Below are 25,183 nucleotides of genomic sequence, written 5' to 3' on the forward strand. Positions count from 1 at the left end.
CCATCGTGAGATGATATAGGTTTCTAGGGATCTCATTTGTTTACTGTATATATATACCTTGAATCTTTGTGTATTATTGTGGTATTTGTTACTCATGTATTCTATTTGGAGTATCCCTTTATTTGAAATTAAAATTGATGGCGTTTTTTTAAAACGTATGTGTTATTTGCTCAATTTTTATATTTTTATAATATAAATTATTTTAACCAACAACTTAGGGGAACTGAAAAGTTTTAAGGATTGATACTAATTTTCATTAAACGTATTATTAATTCATAAATTTTTACATTTCATCCAAGTCATATATGATAAAATCCGTTTGATTTACGTGTAACTTGACGGTTTTGCCCTTTCTCAGTTATGATACGGAATATATAGAAATAAAGATATTTTATGATCAAATTTTATAATAGATGTTTTCACGGCTAGGATGGTTAAACTTTTGATTAAGGGTGGAAGGAGCACATAATCTTTACCCAATCCTACCCAATTCATCCTCCAATCAAAACTCTCTAACTCACAACTACCCAATTCTACTCAATTCTTACCCAAATCACTTGCAATACATACCTAATTTTTACCCAATTTTATTTTGTTTTTCATTTAATTTTAATACATATAATTAAAACCATATAAATATAAAACATAACTTCATTTAACTTAAAACCACAATACTTTAATAAAACTAAAAATACTTAAATAAAACTAAACAGCTTAAACTTAAACACTTAAATAAAACTAAACATCTTAAACTTAAACACTTAAATAAAACTATATAATTAAAACGTAAACTATGCCTCGGAATAATCCGAGTCAACAGTGTTGTCACCGTCATTGCGGTGAATGTAGCGGTAGCGCTCAGGAGACTCGGCGGCCGCCCCTGGTAGAGGAGAAACGTACTCCTCCCCCGGGTCAGAGTAGTAAGGTACGTCCTGACCACCACCCACACTGGCTTGCGAGAATACCCCGTGGTCTAGCGTCCGGGTCAATGTTGAAGAAGCGACGTTTAGCTGAAAAATAACTTGATTCAGCCAGTCGATCTTCTGTCGAAGATATACAAGATGCTCATTCTCCGCGATGTTACGTGCATAACCCGGGGCCAGTAAGTCGGTTGATTGCGACTTCGTAAGCCGCTTTGTTCTCAAAAACGCCCTGAATGACGTTAGTCACATCTGAGAGGCGTTTGGAGTCGTAATTTAGGTGAGTTTGGATAACCATTTTACAATCACGAAGGTCCATTGTAGTGATTTTGGGTGAAAGGAAGTTGTGGAGTAAATGGAAATTGGGTGAAAATGAAAGTTGTGGTGTAAAAATCGGAAAAAGAATGAAGTTTTTATGGGTGAAAAGGTAGAAAAGTAGATTAAAATTTTTTTTTTTTAAAAAAAACATGATATCTAGCCGTTTTTGGAGGGGACCCACTATTCCCAATGTTCAAATTCCTTACCCAACAATCGGTTACATAGCCCGATTCCTTACCCGATTTTTCATATCCGAGCGAAACCTGGAAGCTTGCGACGGTGTACCCGATCGGGTTCGAGGTACCCGATGGTCTACCCGACCCCGACTCCCTCTTACCTAAGAAAATGTTTCAAAGCTATCCATAAAGTTGTTACTTCGTAAGTACTTATATATGTATCGCTACCTTGCAAGTTTTAAATTGCAATAAAGGATAAATTTATTATAATTATAAAAAAAAGGCAAAATGCTATAATGTAGAAGTATAGATAAAAGATTGGGTTAGGGCTCTGCAGATTATTATTTCCAATTAAAATCGAAGAATATTTTCTCCAACAATCGTTACCGCACCCTTGTTTGTTTTGTACGTATTCTTTTCATCTATTAATTTGTTGTGTTTATAATTTATTTTGATGCTTAATTTTTACTAATAATATCATTTGCAACAACTTAATTGCAATTCCACAGTCTCTGTAGAGAAGAAAATTAAACCAGTTGGTAACAATGGCATTACAATCCTCTCCGCCCCATAACAGTTCTGATGATGGTATTTTATTTTATTATTTTTACTTGTAATAATTGAAGTTTTCTGTCTGCTTTGATGGATATATATATATATATAGTTTAAGGTTAAGGTTTAATTCAAAATATGCTTGAAATTTGGGTTTTGATTCATGTTAACTAGTTTGGCTAACTATATAAGGTGCCAACGTGGGTTATAATTTTTTGATATATTGTGTATTATTTTTATCGTTATTTCGATGTTTTTTTGGTTGTAATTGTGAAGGGCTGTAATTGTTTGTGTTGGTTAACAAAATCAAACTTGCCAAAAAAAAAAAAAAAGGATATTGTAATTTCAGATATACAGATCGCTTGTGAATTCAATGCAACCACAAGAACAGTATGTGCAAAAAACTCTTTTTATATTCTGTTTCCCATAGGTTACAATTCTGTGGCCAAAGATGTTGATTCTGATTTGGACCAAGATTGTGATTCTTGTATAATGATATGTGAACAATGTGAGAAACCACAGATGAAGGGGCCTGGTGGATTTATTTTCGGGGATATGATCTGCCCCGTTGGAATCTATAAAGCCTCAGACGTGAACTTGGAGTTTTTAGGAAAATTTACAAAGGTAAGTTTGTATAAATGTGTATTTCCAACTCAAAGATTTATATCTGTATGTAATGTATGATACATACAACCGGACAATAACTCTGATGTGGGAATCATAATCCCCACATACAGCCTTTCGTAAAGGGATAAAAGCATGGAAGTGTAGCCAACTATGACCAAAAGGTTATGTAATTTACCCATCTACTCGACTTGCTATTTAGTGTAACCAACTTTGTTTTTTGGGTTATGCAATGTAAGCAACCGGTTAACAAACAAGTTGCAGGTTACCATTTTCAATTTTATTCGTTTTTTATTAAAAAAATTTCCACCTTTGTTTCCATATTCCAGCCGTCATCGTCAACATGAACATCAAACAACAAACAAGTCATCATTGATCATCATTTTTTCCGGCGAATCACCATTTTTTCCGGCGAACTTTATATTCAACATCCTTTGGCTTGGGTTTGTGTGGGATCAATTTTTGAGTCGATTAGTGGTAGTTTCAAGTCTTAATTTGAAGAAACAACAAAGTTATCTCGATTTTAATTTTTCCGGCGAATCAATATTTTTTCCGGCGAACTTTGTTTTCAACATCTTTTGGCTTGGGTTTGTGGGGGATCAATTTTTGAGTCAATTGGTGGTAGTTTCAAGTCTTAATTCGAAGAAACAACAAAGTTATCGCGATTTTAATTTTTCCGGCAAATCACTATTTTTTCCGGCGAACTTTATTTTCAACATCTTTTGACTAGGGTTTGTGCGGGATCAATTTTTGAGTCGATTGGTGGTAGTTTCAAGTCTTAATTCGAAGAAACAACAAAGTTACCGCGATTTTAATTTTTCCAGCGATTTTAGTGAGGAGGATGATGATGATACAGATACATTACATATAACCTGATAGAAACCTTTTGTAGCCAGTTGCTTACAATACTTGACTCAAAAAACAAAGTTGGTTACACTAGATAGCAAGTTGAGTAGATGGGTAACATTACATAACCTTTTGGTCATAGTTGGTTACACTCCCATGCCTTTATCTCTTTCGTACCCAACTTAGTCTTTTTTAAAGGTGAATATGCGCTTAAGTTTTTTTGTTGTTGGTAATACCTTTCCAATCTAATAGTCGTGCAAATGTACACAGTTTGGTGAGAGAATGAAGGAAGTGCTCAATGCCAGAGGGTCCTTGAACTCAAAGCCGAAGTCGATCCCCACAATAAGGGATGATACTATCCCCCTGTACACTCCGGATTTTGAATTTTACTCTCAAATTGTTCCAAAGTTGATTTCAACAGTACCGGAAAAATGACAACTTAAGCGGTTCAAGTCAGTTGGTCGTTGGCAAAGATAAACTTACTTTGTTAAGCTTCAAACCTTATGTTGTCAAGTCTTGTTGTTTATTGTTATCAAGGACTAATTTCTGGATTTTCAGCTATGGATATGTGTGTTGCTATTTCTTTTTTGTTACATCTCTCCATTGTGTTGATGCTGAAATTTTTGAATCTCTGGTTGGTCTTTTTTGTAAGAAACATGATTTTTACAAGGCCATTTGTGTCTTTAATGAGATGGTAATTGATGGGTGCATTCCTAGTAAAGATACTCCTGTAGAAACATGATTTTTACAAGGCCATTTGTGTCTTTATTCCATTCTTTATTTCATAGAAATAAATCATAATACAAAGCTTATGAGTTTCAGCAAAAGGAAAAATATCTACATCTTCAACCGTTTAAGTTACTCCTGTAGTCCTGTGGGAAAGTTTCCAATAAGTAAATTTACTCTGACCAAAATTATGGTTTTCATATGCCTTTGTTGTGTCACTTACTCACTTGTGTGCGTAGATGTTTAAGATGAGCTATTATTATACGCTAAGCATTTAATTTATACGGAGACTATAAGTTACTCAAGCAGTCAAATCATACTATCTGTGTGGCTTATCTTCCCTGCGATATTCGTGACATGGTTAAAAATCTCAAAAGAGCCTTCAAAACAAAAGATACATAAGACTCAGTTTCTTCATTACAGTTGTTCAACAGAAGGTAGTGAGACATATATTCATAATGGGTCCTGCACTTCCCTTTAAGATTTCCCAAATCTATGGTAAACACTTAAAAGCTTATCTAAATAGTAGGTCAAATGACATAGGAATGCATCTAACTATACATGCTTTGCAATTCTGGATTTCCGGGTACTGAACTGAACTTACACCTATTAGCAACTACCAAGTACTACTATTGGATAATAGTTAATTGTAAAAACACCATTATGAAATCATGAATTAATGCACGAATATTTTTGACCCAAAAAGTCACAGTCAACTGACTACTAATCAACTAAACTTGCACGCTTAAGCCGAAACAAAACTTTGTATTTCACTGTGGGTATTGATTGACCGCACGAAAGGAGATTAGTATAGCCGTATAGCTATCTTGCTAAGTTCAAGTCCGATAAGAAATAGGCACCTGCTCAGTCAAGCGACTGCTTGAAATTTAATTTACCTTCTTTATGGCTTTACTTATTTTTTGCTTTCATCTATATTGTATTTCATTGTTTCTCTTCAATTATCTTTTTAAGCAAAGAAAAAGGCATGAGACTACGCGTTGACATCTGCTGATCACGTTGCTCTCTAATTCGTTTGTTCAGATTGAACTTCGCCATGGACATGAAGTTATGAGTATCTGCAAGGTTTACTCTGATTTTGCTTAGGAATGTCACTGTATATTTGACATCTGGTGATCACATTGGTCTCTAAGTCGTTTGTTCAGATTGAACTTCACCATGGACATGAAGTTATACGAGTATCTGCAAGGTTTAGTCTGTTTTTGCTTAGGAATGCCACTTTATATTTTTCACACAGAAGTTGGATTGATTATGATGTCTTTCTTTCAGAATAATTGTCATTCAAACCTCTTGATGCGCGATAGAATATCTTCATATGCTACATTTGTATATGATCTTTAATTTGTATTAACAGGTAATTGGGCTTGCAAATTCCCTTCTTCATGTCATTTCAGGAAATATCTCTGCATATGCATAATTCCGCGCATTGCGCGGGTTAAAATTCTAGTTACATATGCAGGACATACTATGCAAAAGCCAATGCTAGTCCAAGCAGCATGATTTCTCTGTCAGTTTAATTCGGATTCAAGTATGCAAGAAAATTTCGGACCATTTAAGTAATTAACTACATGTTGCACGATAATGCAAGACTGAAGCTATGACCCAAGTGTTCTGTTCAACATCTTGGTTCTCTCTAAGAATCTGCGAGGCTCAATAGACACCATGAAAGATCACAAAGGGCTAGAAAGCCACAGTTGACCAGGTTAGACTCCCCTATAGCTAAAATGAGTTACAGAGCAAAGGCCAGCCTGATGCGCAAACATATTCATGCTCATAGATTCGGGTAAAAATCTCATATTCAATCTTAAGATATATATGTTTCTCTTATCTGAAATGGTGTTTTACTGATTAGGATCATACAGGATATTTATGAATATTTTATATGTATTTAATTGAATCACAAAGTAGGAAGTCTGTTGTTTCATGAAAGTCATCCGTTAATTTCGTTTTTATTTTCATTTTGTGTCATAAATCTGACATCTCGCATTCAGCCGGGCCCCATAATGTGAACGAAAAAGTGGGTTAAACAAAGCAAATTTGATCAATGGTCAATAATTTTGGAGTATCTTACCCTCTTGTTCTTGATGTCATAACTAAGATTCTGTAATTAGAAATTACACACCATTTTAAAAAGGTCAATGAAAAAGTTTTGAGTCGTTGAGCTTTAGCTCAATGGTTGAAATAACAATATGTTTACAAGTTCCGAATTTTATGTGATTGGAAAAATTTAAGGTAAATCGAAAACTTTAAATAAACATATATTATACTACTAAAACTTGTTTATTATAGTATAATTTTACTTCAATAACTTTAACCACAATTTATTTCACATTCATGAATAATTTATATGGCATATTTGAATTTTTTTTATGATACAATCTATATAGCTATCGTACATCGTATGGATATTAGGATTAGTTGTTAAATAAACTTGATATGATCCTAAAATAACATATCACAAATATCATTATTAATGGAGCTTCAGCTTATGTCCATGTGTCAACAAATAGTCATCCAACATTTAACAACTCTTCACATATAAACTGATATTAGTTTTTAACCGGAATATTAACATATACTAAAACTAAACACTTTGGCTAAAGGATATGCAAACAAATTGCCTTGTATGTATTAATGAAATGATTTGCCACAAGGAATGTATATTTTTATTCATAATTCATAAATATATAGCCAAAAGCAAGTTATTATTATATGTAAAAAATTAGATCGACACTCCTGGTGGATTAAACAAAAGAGCAGATACATTTTTCAATGAGTCATCAATTCTATAAACACCAGCTAATTAATTATCATCAGTTACAAAATATATTAGAAGTAATTAAAGAATTAAATCTAAAACCTTTAGAATTCATTTTTTAGATACAATTAAAATACTCATTCAATCCCAAATACTCAAAGCAATATTAACAGTTATCAAATTATTAAAACAATTAATTTCTTAATTGGTTAGTCATCCTCAAGACAATTCTCATGATTCATCTTCAATTTTTTTATTTTTTTTTTTTCTTATTAGCCTTTTAAGTCACGAAAAAGATGAAGCAAGTTTAAACACATATCTTAACAAATTTCTAGACCAAGGAAAAGTTAAAACACCAGTGACAACTTGATAGTGATGTATAGTCATCTAATTAATATATAATTGATCATTTACGATTAGATTAATTAAACTCTCAAAGAAATTTATGCAATCTTATTTTATCTGATTGACTATCAATTTTCTTGCAGTCTCATCAGAAAATGGTTTAAGGTGATAGTCTACACATATCAAGTTATTAAAAATTAATATAAACGAAGGCCACATACATGATACATGCATCAAAGTTTGAAAGAGAGATTAGTGACCAACGTTTAGATATGTATATTTCCATGAAGATTTTAGTTAACAAATAATATGTAGATGGTACCTTGACATTGACGGTGGTATTATATTAAGATAGTACTATATGTGACATAAATGTTTGTGCGTGATATGAACATGATTTAAAAACGCAGTCCGTATCCCCACCATTGTTTTTTGGTATCTCGACCATAACTACTATTTGCAGCGATAGTCGCTGCAAATAGTGTGGGCCCCCTGTGTCTAATGGCAAATCTGACAAAGTAATAGCGGACCCCATGTCAGTAATCGCTGCAAATAGTTAGATATGGACAAAACACCACTATTTGCAGCGATATCAAAAGTCTGGTTGAGATACCAGACGCCTTTAAAAAGAGCATATATGTAGTTGGAATACTAAACTCATGCATGCAAGTCTAATACGATGGTGTTCAAAATAATCATATAGAATAACAATTAATTAATTTATTGAACTTTATGGACAAAAGTTTTTACCGCAATGATGATCGAAGTGAAGATAGCAACTTAAGATCATCAAACCTGAAGACTCGATATGGTCACCTCTTTGTATTATTAGATCTTCTTTGTAAAGCAACCGTGTTGATAACGTGTTGTAAAACATCTGCCTAATAACAAGATAACATAGGAGAAAAATTTTCCATTTCCATTCATCTATCAATCAAATATACAAGCCATTATATATAGGCCATAATACAAGAGTACATTAGGCTATGAGGAGTGGAGGGATAAAGGGGGCTCCCCAAAGGGGGTGATGTGTGAAAATCTAGTTAAATTAAAATCCTATAAATACTCCGAATCGAATACCACACATAATCGGGCAGTGGATCCGTTCATATGCAATATAGATTAAAGTAACTAAAGGTTCGTTCCACGGAGACTAATAAGAGCTAGCGAGTTTTAAGTAATTTAGAAAGAGTTTGTTTTTAAAGACACCACGTCATCTTGATTTTAAATTGAAAGTTAGTTGATTGAAAGAGTTAGAAATTCCGTAGAATTTATCGAAAAGAGAATTGTTTTAAATCAAATAGGATGAGAAGATCATTCACTTCGACTCCATGATACACATTATTTAGGTTGCATATATTTAAAGAACCAATTCAATTATGTTGATTTTATAACCGAGAACTAAACAAAGACTCACTCCGTACCCGTCAAGTTCATTACTTTATCAATTCCCTTAATTAACTAGTTCCATTACTAAGACCGGTACCCCAAGACGCCTTTCATAACTTTCCTAGCCAATTAATTGTTTTGGTTATTTAGATAACAATTGTGTCTATTGATTGTACCCAACCATTAACCCGTTAACCCTTATTAACTATCAATTACTTTCTACCGTACTCGTCATAGAAACAATTGCTTCTAACCAAGCAATCAAAATAACTTCTACACAACCTAGTTACCACTGAAATTATGCAAAAACTATCCGCAATTGAGAGTTAAATAACAAAGAATTAATAAGCTAAGATTACGACACAACGTTAAATCAAATCAACTTGAATTTAAAAGATTTATGCAACCATTATTCAATGTATCACTTCATCTTAGTGGATGACGAATTATTTAGCTACTCATAATAAAAAACAAAGCACAAAGAGTAAAAATATAGAATAACATATTGTACCAATGTGTAGAAAATAAGTAAACGCTAAGAAAATCGATAACTGAATGCCTTGAAGCTCACGAACAACCCTTAGACCTTGATGGACGAAAAAGCTGCTGAGAATAGCCCCAAAGAACCCTAAAATCGACTAGAAGTGATTGTGTGTCGAATGGGAGGGTTATAGTCTTGTATTTATAGTGAAAAATCAAAAACCCTTCAGCCGATCTTATTTATGCGCGGCACAAAAGCCCTATGCGCCGCACAAAACCTCAAATTTCCATATTTCAGACTTTCCATACCCGCTATGCGCCGCACAGGAACAATCACCAAATTCCCTGTCCAAAATCTCGACTTTCTGTGCGCCGCATGCTCAGTTTGTGCGCCGCACAAGCTTCCAATCTTCGCAAAACTTGTATTTTTCAACTCGTCTTCGCTCGTACTCGTCCAAGAATCATCCTAATGCATCTTTTATCCTTCCAAATGCTATTTCTAGCCCATGTACCTGTTCTAAGCCTGAAATCACTAACAATACCATCAAAGCATCGAATATACATATAATTTGCACATAATTAAGCTTAAAATGACTTAGAAACGATATGGGAATATGCATATAAATGAACATATCAGGAGACGACTTCCGCCATGTGGCGGAGGCTCTCTTCAAAGGTTGCCTCACTTTTTCTTGGAGTGAGGCTCCTTTTTGGGGAAGCCCCTCCATTTTTTTATTTTTTTTTTGTTTTATAAATATAAATTCTAAATAATATACTATATATATAGTTAAAATACAACTAACAATTTCATTAAAATTAAAAAAAAATTACATTACTTAACTAAAATTAAACTAAAAATTAAAGTACAAACTACATTAAAGTAAAAACTAAACTACATTACACACATTTTATTTAACATAAAAACATAAACTACTACTCGTCATCACTAACATAGTCATTTAGGTTGAAATCGGGCTTGTCATCGGGTTGTTCTGCGCCACGCCTCCTGTTCGCCCATAGATGATCAACCAAATCCGCTTTAAGCATATTGTGTACTTCCCTGTCTCGAACGGCTGCCACTTTTGCAATACGTTGTTCAATCGGCGTTTGTTGCATCCAATATGTCGGGTCCAACGTAGGGTCGTTCGGGTTGAAGTCTTGGCAGAAAGCTCTGTCTTCATCCTGTAAGATCATGTTATGCATGATAATACAAGCATATATGACATCAATCATAGTTTCTTTTTTCCAATAGCGTGCCGGATATTTTATAACATTCCATCTCTTCTTTAAAACACCAAACGCCCTCTCAACAGCCTTGCGTGCCGACTCCTGCTTACGCTTAAACAATTGCCTTTTTTCATCAAATGGGTCGGTGAAACTCTTGACAAACGTGGTGTATTCAGGATATATACCGTCTGTGAGGTAGTATCCAGTCTTGTAGAATTTCTCGTCTGCGTAAAAGGAACCTAACTTAAATAAAATATATGTTATAAATAAACACAAGTTATATAATTTAAATATATATATATATATTTATAAATACGTATATATATTGTATATATAAATATACTTAACATATATATACTTAGTATATAATAAACACAAGTTTTATAAAAACTATGTCGTTGTGTGATCCTTGTTTTCCAAAGTAGGCGTTCCAAATCCATAAATCATAAGATGCAATCGCCTAAAGCATCAACGACGGGTGTCCGACATCACCTCGTGTGTGCGTGCCCCGCCATGCTGTGGGACACATTTCCCACGCCCAATGCAGGCAGTCAATACTACCTATCATGCCGGAGAGTCCATGAACTTCATCGTGAACCTCATACAAACGTTGGAGATCACTCCAAGTAGGCCTTCATAAGTATACGTCTTCATACAACTCGCGTATACCTTGTATATATAAATATATATAAATATATATATATATATATATATATATATACTAAATATGTAAATAGAAGTTAAATACATATATATATAATTATACCTCCACAAAACTTCTCAACTACCTCCCGTGAAGTCTTCTCCGACATTTCCAAATACTCGTCGAAAAGGTCACCAGTTTGTCCGGTTGCTAGCTGTCGAAGGGCGGATGTACACTTTTGTATGGGGCTGAAACCCAACTTTCCCGCAGCGTCATATCTTTGTTGAAAGTATGGATAGCCGTTGCAACGGCTATAATTTTGGGGAAACTCAAATTTTTTGGGCGATCAATATTGATCGGCAGAAAAGTTTTTTGGCGTTTGCCGCCACTCGGGGCGGTGTAGCAGGCGGCAGTTGGGGCGGCGTTGGGCAATTCATCCCCTCACTCCGAACAGCCTTAATAAGAGATTAAATAAAGAGGTTGGGAATATGGATAGCCACATAGAAATAAATTCATTACACATTTTTTAAATTCCACGCAGCTATGGGGACCAAGTTCAAGTAAGATTTTGCTACTATACTTTCCGTACTTCTTTTTCTGCAAACAATGGTCAGTCATATTTGCAATTAAGTTTGTATATAGTCATATTTGTTAAATAGTCAAATGTCTTATTATCCGAATTTTAGGTTTATAAAATTTGACCATCCAAACATTATACTTAAATTACCTGTTTTGTTACATTTATTGAATTTTGATTACTGAATACTCGTATCTTTTTAATGCACATGACGCCAAACACCTTAAATTTATTATTTTTAGACGTTAAAATTAGAGTTGCATGATATTCTTTTTATACACTATTTGTTGCAGGATTCCTATCGTTGGGGGCATGGATCTAGACTTGAATCGCCTATTTGTTGAAGTCACTTCCCGTGGAGGCACCAAAAAGGTACCATTGTTTTCTCTTGCTATTTCTTTTCCTAAACGTCGTAAAGTGTCTTTGGAATTGCATTTTGTAAATGATTATTTGAGAAGACTCACATATGATCTATTTTTAGTGTTTGGTGTAGACTTTGTGTATAATTCTTATATTGTGTTACCCGCCATGACAAAACTGACCACGTGCTCCTAACATAACTAAAGAGTCTTACTACAATTTCACAAAATCTTTCCCTTTTCCGTGAAAATGCCTTTATAGTCTTTTCACCAGTCACTAGCTACATCAAAAAGTAAAAGCACATCCAAGCTGTTGTCGAAAATAGTTTGGTAACTATATAGAAGTTTGCTGCTTGATTTTGGTTCCTAAAGGCCTAAACCTTCAATTCATGTTGTGTTATTATTTTCTTTCTTTTGATAGAAGCAAGTAGTCGAATCACTAAAACAGTTTTTAAGGCTCTCGGGAGAAGGGATACCATTAAAATAATTATCAGTCTGTGTTGCTTCTTATTAAGGATGACAATTTTGACACAAAACCTGTTAACACGACATGACACGACCTGTTCTTAATAGGTTTCGTGTTTATGCTTAACAGGTTTCGTGTCTTTACAGATCCGGATCTGTTAAGAGACGAAATGTTTTCGTGTCTTAACAGGGCCGGATCTATTAAACCTGTTAAAGACATGTTAAGAAATGCATATATATATATATATATACCATGTTAAATTATGAAACCCTAAATACCCTTATTTTTTAATACGCAGCCTCCAAGAGTCCAAGGTCCCAGACTCCCAAGTCCCAACCCTCCCTCTCCTTTTACGGTTTCTTCTTCAATCCATCACCAATCCAAGATCGATCCATCATTAATCCAAGTCGATTCTTCTTCAATCCATCATCAATCAATTGGTAACTTCTTTACTTAAATTTATCAATCTATTTGTTTTATTTCTTCAATCGATCAGTATCAATTCTTTTAATCTATTTGTTTAATCGATCCATCATCAATGCTCTTTACTATTTATTTAATCTATTTGTTTAATCTACAATTCGATCAGTATCAATTGCTCTTTACTACTTTGTTTAATCTATTTGTTTACTTACTTATATTAACTCGTTTATTAATATGTAATTGACATGTTTACTTTTTACCTACTTATATCAACCGATTCAGTATATTCTTTTTATATTATCAAAGTGTAGTCGATTTGTGCTCTTAATTCTTGTAGATGGATTCTGAAATTGACTCTCAAAATAATGAGGATATACAAGTTGAAGAGGTTGAGTCTGTGGATAAGGAAGTAGGAAAAGGCAAGAGAAAACGTAAGGAACGGTCAGTTGTCTGGACTTACTTTGAAAAAGATCAGAATAGTATAGTACTAGGTAGTACCAAACTGAAATGTACTTGTAAAAAGTGTAATACTGTTTTCGTATATGATAGTATTCAAGGTACGGGTAATCTTCTTCGGCACAAAGATAGATGCTATGGTAAAAATTATCGCGATGTTGGTCAAATGCTATTTAATAGTGACATGGCTTTACGGTCACGTAAATTTAATCAAAAGACTTTGCGTGAGTTGCTTGTAGCTTGTACCGTTAGGCATAAATTACCTTTGTCATTTGTTGAATATAAGGGTGTTAGAGATGTGATTGAATACTTGGAACCTGAAGCTGATTCCATGACTAGGAATACTTTAGAAGCTGATTTAATTGAAATGTATAAGTTAGAAAAGGAAAAAATGAAAAGTATGCTTATGGAATCACCAGGAATGTTATGTTTAACTTCAAATTTGTGGTCTTCAATTAATACGGATGGTTATTTAGCAATTACAGTGCATTTTATTAATAACGAATGGGTTTTGCAAAAAAGAGTCTTGGCATTTTCTCATATGCCACCACCTCATTCTGGTGTTGCTTTAAATGCGAAAGTGTTTTTGATTTTAGAAGAATGGGGATTAGGAAAAAAGATATTTTGTATCACTTTAGATAATGCGTCTTCTAATGACCGTTTCGTTCAGCTATTACGTGATCAATTAGATACAAAATCGCCACTTGTTTCTAAGGGTAGGTTTTTTCATATGAGATGTTGTGCACATATTGTAAACTTGATTGTGCAAGATGGGCTTAAGAAAATTGATCAAGCCGTTGAGAAGGTTAGAGAGAGTATCAAGTATGTTAAAGGATCAAAATCACAAGTAAGAAAGCAAAAGTTTTTGGATTGTGTTAAGTTACTTTCTTTGAGTTCTACAAGGGGGTTAAGGCAAGATTGTCCTACTAGGTGGAATTCTACATTTCTAATGCTTGATAGTGCCTTCTATTACCGAAAGGCATTTACCCATTTAGAAATAAGTGATTCTAATTATACAAGTTGTCCAGGTGCTTATGAGTGGGATACTATTGAAAAGATTAGTGTTTTCCTTGCAGTTTTTTATGACGTGACTAATGTTTTCTCGGGTACCAAATATCCTACTGCAAACTTATACTATCCTCACATTTTTATGGTTTATTTTACTTTGCATGATAGTATGAGTTCAAAGGATGAGTATATGAGACGTATGGGAGCGTCTATGATGGAAAAATTTAAGAAGTATTGGTCTGATTTTAGTCTCACTTTAGCCATAGCCGTGGTATTTGATCCAAGATATAAGTTGCATTTTATTGAATGGGGTTATACAAAGATTTATGGAGAGCTCAATTGTCAATATAGTGAGGTGGATTTGTTATTGAGTTCCACTTTTGCTGAATATGTGTTATATTTCGGTAATGCTTCCTCGACAACATCATATCATGCAAGTACTTCAAGTAGCAAGGCTGATGAAGCAACAAACAGAGATACAAGACGTCTCTATGGAGTTAGAGCAAAACTTTTGGTAATTTTTATTTGTTATATATATATATATATATATATATATTAAATATAAATTTTATAGGTTTTATGTTTACTTCTAATAACGATTGAATTACTCTTTATGTGTTATACTTTATAGAATTTCGATGAGTTTCAAAGCTAAGAGACCATAACCAACAAAAAGTCAGAATTACAACTGTATTTGGAAGAGCCAAGAATGGAGAGGACATTGAAACTCGATGTGTAGGCTTTCTGGAAATCCAATGAGCCAAGAAGTTCTTATAAATTAAATTGTAGTGTTTTAGTGGTAATGAAGTCCATGGTGGTGATGTTCATTCACAATACCTCACAAAATTAAAACAATAACATTACAACTAAGGTAAAAAAAAGTGTGTATATCTAGTTTGTGACATAATGAACTATTAAAATAAAACATTGTAGATACCACTAAATTTTTAAATTTTGTTTCAATATCTTATGTTACTAAAATAGTTGAACTAATAACTTATTAATCAATCAAATCGTTTAATTTCATTAAATTGACTCTCGCTTATGTCATCATTTAATTTAACTATAAGTTAAAAATCCTAATAATTTTAATACAAATATATTATTATATTAATATTTATTAGAAAAAGTCATTAATTTACTCCTTTTTGTTTACCATCAATAATTTACACTTTTTAGTTCTAGCCATCAACTCCAGAGAACTTTTTTAAAGTTTTCAATTATTTAATTAATTAAAAAAATTTCAACATATAAAATATTATTTACATAAAACTATTTCAAAAACTAATGACTTATTAACCTATCAAATCGTTCAATTTCATCAAATTGACTCTCGCTTATGTCATCATTAATTTAATTATAAATTAAAAAATCCTAATAGTCATTATCTAAATATATAATTATATTAGTATTTATATTAAGATTTGTAAAAGTTTCATTATTTTACACTTCATGGTAAACAATTCCATCAATATGTCTCTCTAATAATAACAGTGACAAACTTGTGATTACTGCACAACAACTTGCGAAGTATAACACTTGGAACCCTATATCTTCATATAAGCTTTTATGACTTAAATATGTGAATAACTAATATTGATAATATCATAAGTCCCCTATTCAATGTTGGACACGGATCTAAAATATAGTTATAATTCTAATCACCGAACAATGATTATGGATAGGCAAAATTCAATATAACAAATCATGCCAACCATCATATGAATCGAAAAACCGGCAACTGAACCAAACTAAACTGAATCCAACAGTTTTGGTTTTCTAAAAACTAAAAAGATCGGACCGGGTTTGGTTTTTAGGTTTAAACCGACCCATACTATCTTTATTATATATAATAAAAGAAGATTGTTTTTTAAAATTATTTTTAGAAAGATTATTATGTGTCAATATCACATATTGTTTAAAAAGGTTTTTTTCTTATTTATGACGTCATATTTAAAAGAACCCCATTTTAATGCTTATTTAAAATTCCTAGTGTTTTAGTTGAAAAAATATATAAATATATATATATATATATATAATGTAATGAAATGCCTTTTATTTCTTATTAACGAAATAAGTATTATTATTTTATATATCATTGTATTGGTTGATTCATTATGTTCATATCAAGTTATAATATTAAATAACAAAAATTACATACATTATATATATATATATATATATATATATATATATATATATATATATTTTTGAAAGTTTTAATTAAAAAGCCCGGGTTGAACCCGGGGTTATTAACTAGTAAGACAATGTTATTAAAAAGATTTACTCAGAATCAACGGGTTCCGGATGGATTTGACCAAAGTTGAATGGGGGAGGATAAAACGTGAGAAAGTATACAAACTAGAGGGAGCATTCTTGTACTGCTGAAAGTAGTTGAATGACCGAAGTATATTATTTCCAATTAAAATCGAAGAATATTAAGATGAGGTTAGGTTTCTGCAGATTATTATTTGCAATTAAAATCGAAGAGTATTTTCTCCAACAATCGTTACGCACACCCTTGTATGTTTTGTACGTATTCTTTTTCGTCTATCAATTTGTTGTGTTTTTGATTTATTTGTTATATATTGATCGATGCTTAATTTTACTAATAATATCTTTTGCAACAACTTAATTGCAGAGTCTCTGTAGAGAAGAAAATTAAACCAGTTGGTAACAATGGCATTGCAATCCTCTCCGCCCCATAACAGTTCTGATGATGGTATTTTATTTTTTTTTTACTTGTAATAATTTGATATTGTAATTTCAGATATAAAGATCGTTGTGAATTCAATGAACATTATGTGCAAAAAACTCTTTTTATATTCTGTTTCCCATAGGTTACAATTCTGTTGCCAAAGATGTTGATTCTGATCTGGACCAAGATTGTGATTCTTGTATAATGATATGTAATCAATGTGAGAAACCACGGAAGAAGGGGCCTGGTGGTTTTCTTATCGGGGATATGGTCTGCTCCGCTGGAATCTATAAAGCCTCAGACGTGAACTTGGAATTTTTTGGAAAATTTACAAAGGTAAGTTTGTATAAATGTGTATTTCCAACTCAAAAGATTTATATCTGTATGATGTGGGAATCATAATCCCCACATAGAGTGTTTCGTAAATTATATCCCAACTTAGTCTTTTTTAAAGGTGAATATGCGCTTAAGTTTTTTTGTTGTTGGTAATACCTTTCCAATCTAATAGTCGTGCAAATGTACACAGTTTGGTGAGAGAATGAAGGAAGTGCTCAATGCCAGAGAGTCCTTGAACTCAAAGCCGGAGTCGATCCCCACAATAAGGGATGATTCTATCCCCCTGTACACTCCGGATTTTGAATTTTACTCTCAAATTGTTCCAAAGTTGATTTCAACAGTGCCGGAAGAATGACAATTTAAGCGGTTCAAGTCAGTTGGTCGTTGGCAAAGATAAACTTACTTTGTTAAGCTTCAAACCTTATGTTGTCAAGTCTTGTTGTTTATTGTTATCAAGGACTAATTTCTGGATTTTCAGCTATGGATGTGTGTTGCTATTTCTTTTTTGTTACATCTCTCCATTGTGTTGATGCTGAAATTTTTGAATCTCTGGTTGGTCTTTTTTGTAAGAAACATGATTTTTACAAGGCCATTTGTGTCTTTAATGAGATGGTAATTGATGGGTGCATTCCTAGTAAAGATAAATAGTGTGATTTGGTGAGTAGAGTCTGGGGAAAACAAAAGGTGCAAGACGCTACTAACTTTATGAATCGACTTGTCATTGGAAATCAAATATGACATATAGCCGTTTACAGGTAATCTAACCTCCTGTTGTTTTTAGTCCTTTTACTTTTTATGACAAATTTCATCTATTGGTTATTATTTAATTTGTATGATATGCATCAATAAGTTATTTGTTATCACAAGTTTTTTCTATAGTAAGTGTAATGCTTCCTTAGCGTAAACTTTGTAGGCTTAAATCTATATTACTTGGGTACCCCCAATCATCTTTACAAATGCTTTGCTATTCTGAGTTTTGTTTATAAAAGTATCCTATAATATGAGGAACTGGAATTCTATTATCAACATTTTCTTTTATTATCACATCATCAAAGGATAATTTAGGACTATATTTATAGGAATAATGGATGTGGTAAAACAGGCGGGTCGGATGGGTTGGGTAGCTGGTTCAAAAGGGCTAATTATTTTTTTATCTGAACACAATTATTTATTAGATTCAAGTAGAGAGTTCCTTTGGGTTTATGTTTAAACCATCAGACTGATAACTTAATCATAATAATCACGAAAGTTGGTCAGATTTGATATAAACCCAATGCTTTTCAAACCTGAAGGTTTAAAATTTCATGTAGTCTAGTCATATACCTTTACTCTGATTTAAGTTTTCATTTGTGCACATATTATATAGCAACAAAGCCTGTTGGTCGGTGGTGGGAGCGAGAGTACTGTCACTCCTCCATTGATTTTCCTACACGTGTCCATTCTTACATCTCATTTTACCTTCTCTGCTTCTTTTCTTCCTCTTCTTAATTTGTTATTCCATTCTATATTTCATAGAAATAAATCATAATAAAGCTTATGAGTTTCAGCAAATGGAAAAATATCTACATCTTCAACCGTTTAAGTTACTCCTGTAGTCCTGTGGGAAAATTAGCGTTTCGCTATTTTTGGGGATTTTTACTACCAGTTTAAAACAAGGTGAGTTCCTTCCTCTTATTGCCTGCACTATGTCTATTATTCTAATGATTTCTGTCGTGTCGTCAACGGAAGGCGGAGTGATTTTGTTATTTTGTTTACCATGTTGCTTCGCTTTAGGCAGGGTTCTGCTGATTTTGGATATGGTGTTGATAGTATTGATTGTAACAGCTGCCATATTGACTCTTATTATGTTCTATTTCTTGGTTCAAGAGCATTTGGTGTGATTTTTTTTCCTTGCAAAAGTTTCCATTACAAAGTATTATCTTAATCAAGTGTCTGCTATCATACGAAATTCGCAATGCACAATTTCTCTGCATTGGATATCTCTTCCTAGCTTATCAGCTTGAGGATCCTGCAGCTTTTTAGTTGGGACCAAATTAAGTGGCTTTGGAAATTATTGTGTTATCAATTTTGTAATGGCTTATCCACCGAATTGTTATTTTTTCATGATGTTATTTTTAACTCTTTAATAAGTAAGTTTACTTTGTGACCAAAATTATGGTTTTCATATGCCTTTGTTGTGTCACTTACTCACTTGTGTGCGTAGATGTTTAACATGAGCTATTATTATACGCTAAGCATTTAATTTATACGGAGACTATAAGTTACTCAAGCAGTCAAATCATACTATCTGTGTGGCTTATCTTCCCTGCGATATTCGTGACATGGTTAAAAATCTCAAAAGAGCCTTCAAAACAAAAGATACATAGACTCAGTTTCTTCATTACAGTTGTTCAACAAAAGGTAGTGAGACATATATTCATAATGGGTCCTGCACTTCCCTTTAAGATTTCCCAAATCTATGTGGTAAACACTTAAAAGCTTATCTAAATAGTAGGTCAAATGACATAGGAATGCATCTAACTATACATGCTTTGCAATTCTGGATTTCCGGGTACTGAACTTAACTTACACCTATTAGCAACTACCAAGTACTACTATTGGATAATAGTTAATTGTAAAAACACCATTATGAAATCATGAATTAATGCACGAATATTTTTGACCCAAAAAGTCACAGTCAACTGACTACTAATCAACTAAACTTGCACGCTTAAGCCGAAACAAAACTTTGTATTTCACTGTGGGTATTGATTGACCGCACGAAAGGAGATTAGTATAGCCGTATAGCTATCTTGCTAAGTTCAAGTCCGATAAGAAATAGGCACCTGCTCAGTCAAGCGACTGCTTGAAATTTAATTTACCTTCTTTATGGCTTTACTTATTTTTTGCTTTCATCTATATTGTATTTCATTGTTTCTCTTCAATTATCTTTTTAAGCAAAGAAAAAGGCATGAGACTACGCGTTGACATCTGCTGATCACGTTGCTCTCTAATTCGTTTGTTCAGATTGAACTTCGCCATGGACATGAAGTTATGAGTATCTGCAAGGTTTACTCTGATTTTGCTTAGGAATGTCACTGTATATTTGACATCTGGTGATCACATTGGTCTCTAATTCGTTTGTTCAGATTGAACTTTACCATGGACATGAAGTTATACGAGTATCTGCAAGGTTTAGTCTGTTTTTGCTTAGGAATGCCACTTTATATTTTTCACACAGAAGTTGGATTGATTATGATGTCTTTCTTTCAGAATAATTGTCATTCAAACCTCTTGATGCGCGATAGAATATCTTCATATGCTACATTTGTATATGATCTTTAATTTGTATTAACAAGTAATTGGGCTTGCAAATTCCCTTCTTCATGTCATTTCAGGAAATATCTCTGCATATGCATAATTCCGCGCATTGCGCGGGTTAAAATTCTAGTTACATATGCAGGACATACTATGCAAAAGCCAATGCTAGTCCAAGCAGCATGATTTCTCTGTCAGTTTAATTCGGATTCAAGTATGCAAGAAAATTTCGGACCATTTAAGTAATTAACTACATGTTGCACGATAATGCAAGACTGAAGCTATGACCCAAGTGTTCTGTTCAACATCTTGGTTCTCTCTAAGAATCTGCGAGGCTCAATAGATACCGTGAAAGATCACAAAGGGCTAGAAAGCCACAGTTGACCAGGTTAGACTAACCCCTATAGCTAAAATGAGTTACAGAGCAAAGGCCAGCCTGATGCGCAAACATGTTCATGCTCATAGATTCGGGTAAAAATCTCATATTCAATCTTAAGATATATATGTTTCTCTTATCTGAAATGGTGTTTTACTGATTAGGATCATACAGGATACAATTTTACCACAACTTAATGATTATAGAGTTTTAATATGAAATATAAATATATACCTAGGATTGATGAGAACTCCTTCCTTGTTACATGAACAACAAATCCACATTTTGTTGTCCCTTAAAGCATCAATTATATCGACTGCATCCATGTAGAGATCGGTCAACTTAACTTCTTGAGAACAGTTCACACATTCCATTGAATACCATAACTGGTCGGTTGGAATAAAACTGATTGTTGCAACAACAACCACTTTATCAAACTGTCAAAATGTAAATGTTTATACATTAGAATGTTAGAAAGCTAGTTATAAATTCGAAAGAAAGTTATGTTAAAAAGTAATCTAATAAAAAAAGAAAAATTCACAAACAATGAATACTTACATGTTCGTCCATCAGGATCATCTCAATACTACTTATGTTATTAACATCTCCACATAGAGGTTGCTTCTATAGCCGCAAATTCTAACCGTTATCGTACATGGCTTATTATTTGGACGCAAATTTCTAATTGAAACATGGTTTAGTGAAGCCATGCTAAAATTGATCTGTTATGTGTTTACGTTTTGAAATGCCTTAAAACTGAATGGAAGTGGCCTTATATAGACATTGACATGCAAGGAAGTAACCGCCACAAGCAATACACGAACGGTTACATATTCAAATTTTCGAAAATTTGAACTTCTTGAAAGCATAACTAATCCGTTTTCGAAAATTTGAACTTCTTATAAAGGTAACTAATCCGTAGACCTTCTAAGGAGCAATATTGTAATGATTTTTGGGCTTTCTTGCATTTTTGAGCATGCCACATAGGCAATAACTAACAAATTTTGAAGTGAGATTTATATAATGTAGGGATGTTGGTTTATCGGAATGGTAATGGAGGTACCTATAAATTGAAAAGCAATAGTGGAGGCATAGCTACTTGCTAATCGATATTAAACTTGGTAATTAGTTGAACGAGCTATGTGAATGTGATCACTTTGGTATTTGACTGGATTCTTTCTATTTCTTTCATTGTAAACTGCTTTAATGGCTGTTCGGTTGTGACAGGACGGATTTAGTTCCAGCTTTTGTGAGGTTGCATCAGGATAATGCGGACGTATGGATTGCAGCTGCTGAAAAGGTCACCAAGTTTAGTCGGATTCTTAGCCCAGAACTTGCAATTCAGCATATTCTTTTGTGTGTAAAGGTATCATCTCTGCTAAAAGGCTGCTGGTGATCTCTTGGATTTTTATGGCTCTTGGAAGAGGTGTCTAAATGGGTGGGTCATGCGGGTGCTAACAATTAGGAATGGCTAATGTTTGGTTTTCAGCACATTTTACCTTTTTATCTGAAGCTAAATAACCGGTTCTCTTCTAGATTCTGGACGCCCATCTTCTTGCAGGTTTGTTTAATGCAAATGGATCATTAATGCAAAATCTATTTGTGAGTACGACACCCCTAAAAATTCCTTCATAGGATCGTACATGGACGGTAGTTGGAGTCGGCGGCTCTCCTAGGGTTCCCTTATCGGGGATACCTGGGGAAGAGGATTTAGTACTAGTATATATGTTTTTACCTAAGAAATAAATTGTGAAGTATAATGATCCGGTTACTTTTCATAGTTGATGGTGTAAATTCTATAAACTTTCTATCATTCTAAGCTCCAATGCAAATTCACAACCTTATCCACTTGCTGTTCATAGATGACTATTGATGATTTATATGCAGGTGTGATGGGGATATCATTGCTGGAAATGAAGTTGTAGTCTTATTATTGTTGCCTTGATAGTCTTTTCAGATATGCATTCAAATGTCACCTGAAATCAAGAGCTGCCAAAAGGAAAGTAAAGAGCTGAAACTGTTTTTTTAATCACCTCAATATAGCATCAGCTACTAATTTGACATGAATAATGTTACTAACAAAAACATGCTTTAGTAGGCTGTATCATTACTTGCAGCAATGTGATTTGGTTGTAATAATAGTTGTTCCCGCCTCTGTGTGCGGGCGGGAACCAACTAGTTATTAAAATAGGAATACATAAACTATCATCAAAGCAGCTTTCACCTGGATCTGATCATGTGAGCTCTGCTAATCATTTCACGGAATTGAGATACAAAAATATCTGTTTTTATTAAGGGGTATATGCATTTACATGGTGTTTTACTGATGGTGTGTTTGCCACATCACTAGGATCATACAGGATATTTATTGAATATTTATTTAATTGAATCACGAAGTAGGAAGTCTGTTGTCTTTCTATCATGAAAGTCATCCGTTAATTTCGTTTCTACTTTTCATTTTTTTTTAAAACAATAGTTGGATTGTCCTTAGCTTGGAATTTTCCAGGTCAGAATTCTACTCACTCTAATAATCCACATGGGGGAGAAACCCCTATTAAATTAATTGGAGGAAAACCTTGTTCCTTTTGAATTCGAACTCAGGTCTCCTAGATCTAAAGCCATCATTGAAAGACTCTTGTACCACTATACTATGAACCCAATGGAAAATCTGACATCTCGCATTCATTCGGGCCCCATAATATGAACGAAATGTGGGTTAAACAGAGCAATTTTGATCAAGGGTCAATAATTACATATCACTTGCGGTGATAATTTAAAAAAAGGTCGTAGTTGAAGAAATTTTGAGTCTCATTATGAATACTGTAGTCATTACACATATACGTATTGCATTGACCGTGCTGGTGATGTGGTCGATTTCTACCGAACGATGAAGAAGCATGCCGCTGAGTCCAATCATCATTGTTATTCAAAAAAATACCATGTTGTAAAAGGATAGATCCTAGACTCCACCATCCCGCGTCTATGGATGCTAAGTTGAATTAAATCAACCGGACATCAAGGCTTCAAACATTTGTGCACCTTGCCGAATTCTTTGTGTAGTAATAATTGTCATGTTAGTTTCAACTCGAGAGAATCAACATCGAATGTAATTTAAGTTGTAAGAAAGTGATTCAACACATCATTAATCGAATGTAATTTAAGTTGTAAGAAAGTGATTCAACACATCATTTTGAGTATTATTGTATGCTCATGAAAAATAGTATCATCGACTAACTTTAATGCTTTATGAAGAACTAAACTGGATTTTGTTACTTTGTACAAAAATGTATTCTCTAGAACTTGTGATTTAATGGGAGATTACTATGTAAACAATAACAGTGTTAACTTGCATTTGGAAAAGGAAAAACAAGAGTGTGTATATCTAAGAATAACAGTGTCAACCTGCATTTAGAAAAGGTCAAAATGAAACGTAAAAAGCCTTGCACCATCGATCTTAAGATATCACTTTTAATGTCACAACTTTTTTTTTTTTTACAAAGTGTAACATGCTATTGACATTTTTACACGAACGTAGTTAATCTTATTATAGAGTACTGCAATGATATAGCAAGTTTTCGAACTATATTTTTGTTTCATAAAAATACCGAAGCATTATAGTTTATGCTAAGAATTTTCAAAACTACATGTATGCCGACAATATCAAATATATATATATATATATATATATATATAGGGACAATCAAATAAGAACAGATTTAAAATAAGAACGGTGAGAACACCTTAAAATCATCATTTTGATGCATTAAAAGTCCATAAAACGGACATAGTGCATAACTAATTATTATTATTTAAGTGTTTAACAACACATTGATTCATCAAAATCGAAAAAATCACGTTTTTTGTTGGATGCATCATTTTGATGAATATGCATCCAAAATGGCACAAAATAAAAAACATGATTATTTCGATTTTGACAGATGAATGTGTTGTTAAACACTTAAATAATAATAATTAGTTATGCACCATGTTAGTTTTATGGACTTTTAATGCATCAAAATGATGTTTTTAAGGTGTTCTCACCGTTCTTATTTTAAGAGTGTTCTCACCGGAGTGTATATATATATATATATATCGTTGTTTTATCCAAGTAGTACTTTCTCGCTTATACTATTCACGTTTGCAATATACTTTGAAGATCGATGAA

The 25,183-nt window shown here is 33.2% G+C and overlaps 3 protein-coding genes across 5 annotated transcripts; all 3 read left to right on the forward strand.

The window, feature by feature from the left end:
• Positions 1 to 1,677: 1,677 nt before the first annotated feature.
• LOC122597903 lies at positions 1,678 to 3,997 on the forward strand. Of its 2 annotated transcripts, none has more exons than XR_006323493.1 (4): positions 1,678 to 1,819; positions 1,924 to 2,002; positions 2,489 to 2,590; positions 3,707 to 3,997. XR_006323493.1 is itself a non-coding variant. In XM_043770490.1 (4 exons), exons 2-4 carry the CDS (start codon positions 1,960 to 1,962, stop codon positions 3,869 to 3,871), a joined length of 402 nt encoding a protein of 133 aa, XP_043626425.1. In that variant the 5' UTR covers positions 1,684 to 1,819; positions 1,924 to 1,959; the 3' UTR covers positions 3,872 to 3,997. The 2 variants fall into 2 exon arrangements, 1 of the variants encoding a protein (XP_043626425.1); XM_043770490.1 differs by having other exon boundaries at positions 1,684 to 1,819; positions 2,397 to 2,590.
• A 7,316-nt stretch (positions 3,998 to 11,313) lies between these two features.
• LOC122597121 (zinc finger BED domain-containing protein RICESLEEPER 2-like) lies at positions 11,314 to 14,966 on the forward strand. Its single transcript, XM_043769753.1, has 4 exons — positions 11,314 to 11,450; positions 11,893 to 11,971; positions 13,185 to 14,825; positions 14,943 to 14,966. The coding sequence occupies exons 1-4, from the start codon at positions 11,314 to 11,316 to the stop codon at positions 14,964 to 14,966; spliced, it is 1,881 nt and encodes a 626-aa protein (XP_043625688.1).
• Positions 14,967 to 16,735: 1,769 nt separating this feature from the next.
• LOC122597763 lies at positions 16,736 to 17,856 on the forward strand. Of its 2 annotated transcripts, none has more exons than XM_043770332.1 (4): positions 16,736 to 16,843; positions 16,953 to 17,033; positions 17,152 to 17,345; positions 17,536 to 17,856. In XM_043770332.1, exons 2-4 carry the CDS (start codon positions 16,991 to 16,993, stop codon positions 17,698 to 17,700), a joined length of 402 nt encoding a protein of 133 aa, XP_043626267.1. In that variant the 5' UTR covers positions 16,736 to 16,843; positions 16,953 to 16,990; the 3' UTR covers positions 17,701 to 17,856. The 2 variants fall into 2 exon arrangements, with proteins under 2 accessions (XP_043626267.1, XP_043626268.1); XM_043770333.1 differs by having other exon boundaries at positions 16,742 to 16,834.
• The last annotated feature ends 7,327 nt before the right edge of the window (positions 17,857 to 25,183 follow it).

Source organism: Erigeron canadensis, chromosome 4, assembly GCF_010389155.1.
Source record: "Erigeron canadensis isolate Cc75 chromosome 4, C_canadensis_v1, whole genome shotgun sequence".
NCBI lineage: Eukaryota > Viridiplantae > Streptophyta > Magnoliopsida > Asterales > Asteraceae > Erigeron > Erigeron canadensis.

Bases quoted from the DNA above. Each gene is read 5' to 3' on its own strand.
- LOC122597763 (XM_043770332.1), top strand. From the start codon at position 16,991: ATGGCATTGCAATCCTCTCCGCCCCATAACAGTTCTGATGATG. The intron at 17,034-17,151 runs GTATTTTATTTT...TGTTTCCCATAG, and splicing joins CCATAACAGTTCTGATGATG to GTTACAATTCTGTTGCCAAA. The intron at 17,346-17,535 runs GTAAGTTTGTAT...AAATGTACACAG, and splicing joins TTTTTGGAAAATTTACAAAG to TTTGGTGAGAGAATGAAGGA.
- LOC122597121 (XM_043769753.1), top strand. From the start codon at position 11,314: ATGGATAGCCGTTGCAACGGCTATAATTTTGGGGAAACTCAAATTTTT. The intron at 11,451-11,892 runs GCAATTCATCCC...TATTTGTTGCAG, and splicing joins GGCAGTTGGGGCGGCGTTGG to GATTCCTATCGTTGGGGGCA. The intron at 11,972-13,184 runs GTACCATTGTTT...TAATTCTTGTAG, and splicing joins CCCGTGGAGGCACCAAAAAG to ATGGATTCTGAAATTGACTC.
- LOC122597903 (XM_043770490.1), top strand. From the start codon at position 1,960: ATGGCATTACAATCCTCTCCGCCCCATAACAGTTCTGATGATG. The intron at 2,003-2,396 runs GTATTTTATTTT...TGTTTCCCATAG, and splicing joins CCATAACAGTTCTGATGATG to GTTACAATTCTGTGGCCAAA. The intron at 2,591-3,706 runs GTAAGTTTGTAT...AAATGTACACAG, and splicing joins TTTTAGGAAAATTTACAAAG to TTTGGTGAGAGAATGAAGGA.